Source organism: Myotis davidii, unplaced genomic scaffold (genome assembly GCF_000327345.1).
Source record: "Myotis davidii unplaced genomic scaffold, ASM32734v1 scaffold228, whole genome shotgun sequence".
NCBI lineage: Eukaryota > Metazoa > Chordata > Mammalia > Chiroptera > Vespertilionidae > Myotis > Myotis davidii.
Genome location: NW_006300104.1, coordinates 2,493,950 through 2,499,692, shown reverse-complemented (window position 1 = coordinate 2,499,692; position 5,743 = coordinate 2,493,950). Strand labels below are relative to the sequence as shown.

The following is a 5,743-nucleotide window of genomic DNA, read 5'->3' as shown; positions in this document are numbered from 1 at the left end:
AGTGGTTCTCAACCTTCTGGCCCTTTAAATACAGTTCCTCATGTTGTGACCCAACCATAAAATTATTTTCGTTGCTACTTCATAACTGTAATGTTGCTACTGCTATGAATCGTAATGTAAATATCTGATATGCAGGATGGTCTTAGGCAACCCCTGTGAAAGGGTCATTTGACCGCCAAAGGGGTCGCGACCCACAGGTTTAAGAACCGCTGCCTTAGTTGTATGGAGATAATATTGGTCTCACATAATAGTGGTTGAGAGAATAAGATAATGTATGCAAAATGCCTGGCACACAAAATTAATGACAGCTATTGCTATGACAAACACAATCGTCATCAATTATCAACATACAATCATATGAAATCAAGAGGTTAAATAAATCGCTCATAGTGGAAAGACTGGCCAGTCTTCCCATAGTCTGATGGGAATTTTGAAGGGTTTCAAGTCTGAACATGAGGAGGGAGGTGATTGGTAAGTAGAAAGGGGAAATTTGCCAAATCTAGGCCAAGCTGAAAAGCAGTTTTCTGAGGAAAGTTACATTTCCCAGGTACTTATAGGCCAGCAGAACCCCAGATCTCCAAAGGTTTACTTCAAGGCCTCACTCCCCATGGCTGCCAATTAGATGCTAAATTTAGAGGGGTTCCATGTCCTCTCGTTGCTTTGGCATGGCAATGTTCGGCAGGAACCAGGCTCTTTATGTAACAGAGCTGCTTGCTGACTCCGGGCTAATTGGCGAGGAGGCCTGTGAAATCCGGCCAACCCAGCAGGTAGACAAGCAGCCTTTCCCCAGACCAGAGCCACACTTCCACATGGAAGGTTTAAAGGAACAGTGGGGAGAGAGGACATTGAAAGTCAGGGCCAATGAATGTCAGAAACAAACCGATCAGAAGAAAAGCTTAGGCAAATATCATTTAAAAGCTTAAGTACAGAGGAAAGATCCAAAATCTCTGCTAAAAATAATGTAAAAATACTTAGAATGGTTCTTCCTCTGTCAGAATGCAAGATACATCTCATGTTGTAGATCTGTTTAAGATCTTTAGCAACCTGACAACTGAAAACCTCTTAGATTCTCTCTTTAAGGCAGTTCTCGAAGCCACCAGGAGCCCTTTCCTCCCCAGGAAATAGCTGAATACTTGTTTGTTCATTTTTCCTTGCATTAAACTTGCCAGAAAAAAAAGCAAACTCTGGAATCTTCAGGTATGTTCACAAATATAAAGGTGTAGGACCAAAATGAGGTTTTTCCTCTGCTTTGCTTCGGCCAAAAAAAAGAAACCGGAAAAGCTTAAAACCCAATTCAGCCCAGGAAAGGCTTCGTCGTTTGCCAACCTTAGGCTAGGAATTCATTCATATATTACTAATGCTTAGAATAGGTCAAACACTGCCCTGGGTTCAGAGATGACTAAGATTCATTCTCTGACCTCTAGGAGCAAATAATGTACTGGGGTGCCCTAGTTACTATAAGATGCAATAAATGCTAATAAAGGTTAGGTGTACAAAGTGTGATAATAGCACAAAACAAAGAGGAATTTGTTATGCCCAAGAGGTAAGGGAGAGAGAGGACCGAGAAAAGTTTATAGACATAACAGAGAGGTGATTACATGTATTAAACATGTAAAGATACCAGCATCATTATTTTATTCTTTTTTATGTTTTTATTGATTTTAGAGAGAGATGAAGGGAGAGGGAGAGAAAGAGAAAGAAACATGGATAAGAGAGAAACATCAACATGGATTGGCTGCCTCCTGCACACTGGGGATCGATCCTACAACCTGGGCATCTGCCCTAACCAGGAATCAGCCACCTCTTGGTGCATGGGTTGACACTCAACCACTGAGCCACACCAGCTGGGCAGCTCTATCATTCTTTGCCACACTCCCGGTAATCCTTACCTGTCAGCTGAGCCAGCTGCTATCTTGCTTCCATCAGGTGACCAAGAACATCTCAGAAGATTCTACAATGATGAATAAGCAGGAATCCAATGAAGATAGTAATGTACCAAACCCCTCTTTGTTAGACTACAGAATCACTGAGAGACTTTAAAATTTCTGGAGTTTTAATTATTCTCCCCCAGAAAGATGATCAGCAATTATTTTATATTCTGTGGCCCAAGACAGCATACTGGCATCATTTCATACCATATAAAAACCAACTTTAGAAAATGCTTAATTTATAGTAAATCAGAATGAACCTGGCAACAGAATTTTGTTCGACCTACACATGGAGGCTCCTTTTGCTCCATTTACCTTGATCCTCGTTAAAAACCTTATCTTGAAGGAAAAGAAAACCAAATCCAACAAAAAAATAAAACTTCATTCACAAAGTCAAACACTCTTAACGGGATCTCAAAAGAAAACCATTAGTCTCTATTATCAAATTATTTTGGGGAAAAGCTGCTTTCAAGAGCTGACCTGGACTTTGCGAGTTTAGAAAACATTTCCGTCTCTCAGAACTTGGGCCACAGTGCTTACCGCAGATAGAGATGTATTCTCAGGGCTCTAACAGCTGTCACTGGGAGGTGACGGAGGTTGTCTGGGAAATAGCCATGGGAGCCTGGATCCCATTTGGAACACTAACCTAAGAGGGTTAAAGTTACTAAGGAATTAAAAGGATAGGAGTGTCTTGTTGAAGTTGGAAATCCTAAATTGGAGGGTTGGTGCCATCACCACTTATCTATGTGATTGCCTTCTACCCTATCCTTCTACTAGTTGTATTTCCAGCAAGGACAGTTTTAATGGAGAACAGTGTTACTGGAATGCAGCCCCTTAGTAGAGCTACTGATCTCTAGCCTCTTTTAAAATTTAAATTGAGATAAAACTGACATAACGTTGTATTAGGTGTACAATGTATTGATTTGATATATGTAGATACTGCACCTTAGCACAATCGTAAATGTTTCTTTGAATCAAAAGGACAGAACTCCTTTGCTATGCAGAACTCACCTTTTCAAAGTTGTGCACATTTCCTTGAAATATCTTGACACATCTCTCTTTGGGAGCAAATGGCCGGACATCCCAGACCCGCACTACAAATTCAAATAAACCAAGCAAAACAGTTGTCAGCCAAGTTGAATCTATAAACCATTAAAATCTATAGTTACAAAGAAAAAAAATATACTCAGGTCTCTCTTCATTCAGTGTCAAAAGTTATTTTTGCATTTTGCTTAAAAGCTATTTTCGTATGAAAATAAAAGGTAAAATAAAACAGTTATCAGCCAGAGGCCCCTTGAGCACCCAGCTGAAATCGACAGATGCTATTTCCTGGGGGGAGGAGGTTAACATGGAACAATGCTACCTGGTAAGCTCTTTCCTTTTGCTAAGAGGAATAAAATACATTCAAGTCCCATTAACTGGGCCTATGGGCACAGAGGAAAGCTGAGGGGGCAGGAAGGAGAAATGTCAAACACACTGCTGGGGATTTGCAACAGAGAATACTTGGGTGTGACAATGATTTCAACAGAACATTTTGGAAATGATTCCTCTGCCAACCCAAAGAGTCACATTTAGCAAAGCTTTGATATGACAACCTAACCATCATTGACTACTGTGACATTTAATCTATAAAAATCAAACTCAGGACTAACCTTTTATAAATTTGCTCAGAGGGGCACCTGATAGTCTAAACTTGAACAAGGTCAAATATATATTAAAAGAGCACTGTACCAAGAATCAGAAAGTGAACTTTGATTCTAATTTTTAGCTATACCATATATATGGGTGGTATCAGATAAATAGCAAGGTTCTTTGTGTTTTGGTCTCTTCTGTAAAAAGGTATTAGCAAGAGTATTTTAAAGATCAAATATGATGATATATGTGAAAGGGCTCTAAAAGATTGGAGGCAATAAACAAAAATGAAGAATTTATAATTTTAGTATATAGCCATAACAAGAAATTCCTCTTCTTCTTAAATTTAATAACCATTTAGGGAATCTCATCTTTCCTTACTGTAAACAATGCTAGATTCAGTCTATGGTAAATCCATTGAAACCAGAATATATGTATAAATACCCACAGTGAGCAGTGTGAAAAAAAGCATCTTCAAGTCAGAGAGGCATAAAAAGCCAAAGCTATGCATAAAAGTGTGCTACAGAGCTGACAATACAGTCAGAAGGTAAAGAATGTTCACGCACTCAACAAATATTTATTGAGCACACATTGAGTGCTGGCACCGTTTTCATTACAAAATGTCAGTGAAAACACCACCTCCCAAAAAGCCTATGAACTTGTGTACCAAAGGGGTATTTCCAAAAATATTAAGCATATAATCCAACAAGTCATCCTCCTTTTCTGCTACACCATCCTCCTACCCAACAACTCAAAAACAAGCAAAGACGAGAGTGTGCGTAAACTCAGGATGCTGAGATGTTTTCATGAGGGTCTCTTGTCACAACAACGCTTTGGAGCGGGGAAGGAAGACAATGGCCGGAGCACAGCTGAGGTTCAATAGGTCTTTCGATCATCCAAGTTGGTGCTCTCTGAAAATGCCTGAGAACTCTCATCTTTTTCAAAAAACAGATCAAAAGTTTCTTGTATCTTGCTTGAACCCATATAGCCTTGGATTCACAGCACACCACAGCTAAAATGGGCCTTAGAAGCAAAGTCCAGTCCTCTTCTTTATCAGTGTAGAAACTGATGCTGAGAGAAGTGTTATGTGCAAAGTTGCTCAGGGATTGGGTGGCAGATTTGGGAACAATTACGTGTTCTCCTAATTGCTCTGGTGAAAGTCTGTGAGCGATCCTGACTCTATCCTTGGATCCTTATTTATCCTAGCACACATTTAAAAAAAATGTTTTTATTGATTTCAGAGAGGAAGAGAGAGGGAGAGATAAAAACATCAATGATGAGAGAGAATCATGGATTGGCTGCCTCCTGCATGTCTCACACTGGGGATGGAGCCAGAACCCAGGCAGGTGCCCTGACCAGGAACTGAACCTGGTTCATAGTTGACGCTCAACCACTGAACCACGCCAGCTGGGCCCAGCACACATTTCTAACACCGAGTGCCCACTTTCTGTAGGCATTTGGAATGCTTTCCTTTCCAAAGTTACCTGTATTGTCCATTGCATTGGACAGAAGATAAGAACCCTCAGAACTTAAACTCAGGCCAGTCACTGAATCTGCATGGCCTCTCATGGTGTAGGTCAGCTTGTTTTGACGCAGGTCCCAGACCTACAAAACAAAAAGGTGCTCTCAAAAATCAAGTTGAGAAATTGGTATTCCTTCTTAAACTGGCTCTAGAGCAAGAATTATTTTATCACAAAATATAAGATTTCTATCAAAGAGAAAAAAACTCCTCTTTCTAAAAAGGGAGTCAAGCTACTATATTTGACTAGATAGATACAAACAAATAAATGTCAAATATTAAGATAAACTAACAACCTATGAACTAGGAGGTCATGGTTCAATTCCCAGTCAGGGCACATGCCTGGATTGTGGGCTCAATCCCCAGTGTAGGGCATGCAGGAGGCAGCCGATCAATGATTCTCTCTTTTCATCAATGTTACTATTTCTCCCTCTCCTTTCCTCTCTGAAATCAATAAAAACGTATTTTTAAAAATGCTTAAACTATGATTCTTAGCAATTAAAAATAAACTATATAAAAACAAGTAACCATGTTATATAAAAAAGATACTATGATTGCATATAAAATGTATAAAATAAGGTAATATACAAAGATACAGACTTAAAATTTTTCATTTAATTTCATATATTACATATATGCACACACATATACATGATAGAAAAGC

General features: G+C 39.3%; 1 protein-coding gene across 2 annotated transcripts in view; it reads right to left on the bottom strand.

The window, feature by feature from the left end:
- Positions 1 to 5,743, bottom strand: part of SNRNP40 (small nuclear ribonucleoprotein, U5 40kDa subunit) — a 24,627-nt gene that overhangs the window by 2,345 nt on the left and 16,539 nt on the right. For both annotated transcript variants that reach the window (XM_006776464.2, XM_015572310.1), the window contains exons 7-9: positions 5,045 to 5,165; positions 2,940 to 3,022; positions 1,890 to 1,951 (exon numbers count right to left, since the gene is read on the bottom strand). In XM_006776464.2, the coding sequence (XP_006776527.1) occupies positions 1,890 to 1,951; positions 2,940 to 3,022; positions 5,045 to 5,165 (266 nt within the window). The remainder of the gene's footprint in view (positions 1 to 1,889; positions 1,952 to 2,939; positions 3,023 to 5,044; positions 5,166 to 5,743) is intronic.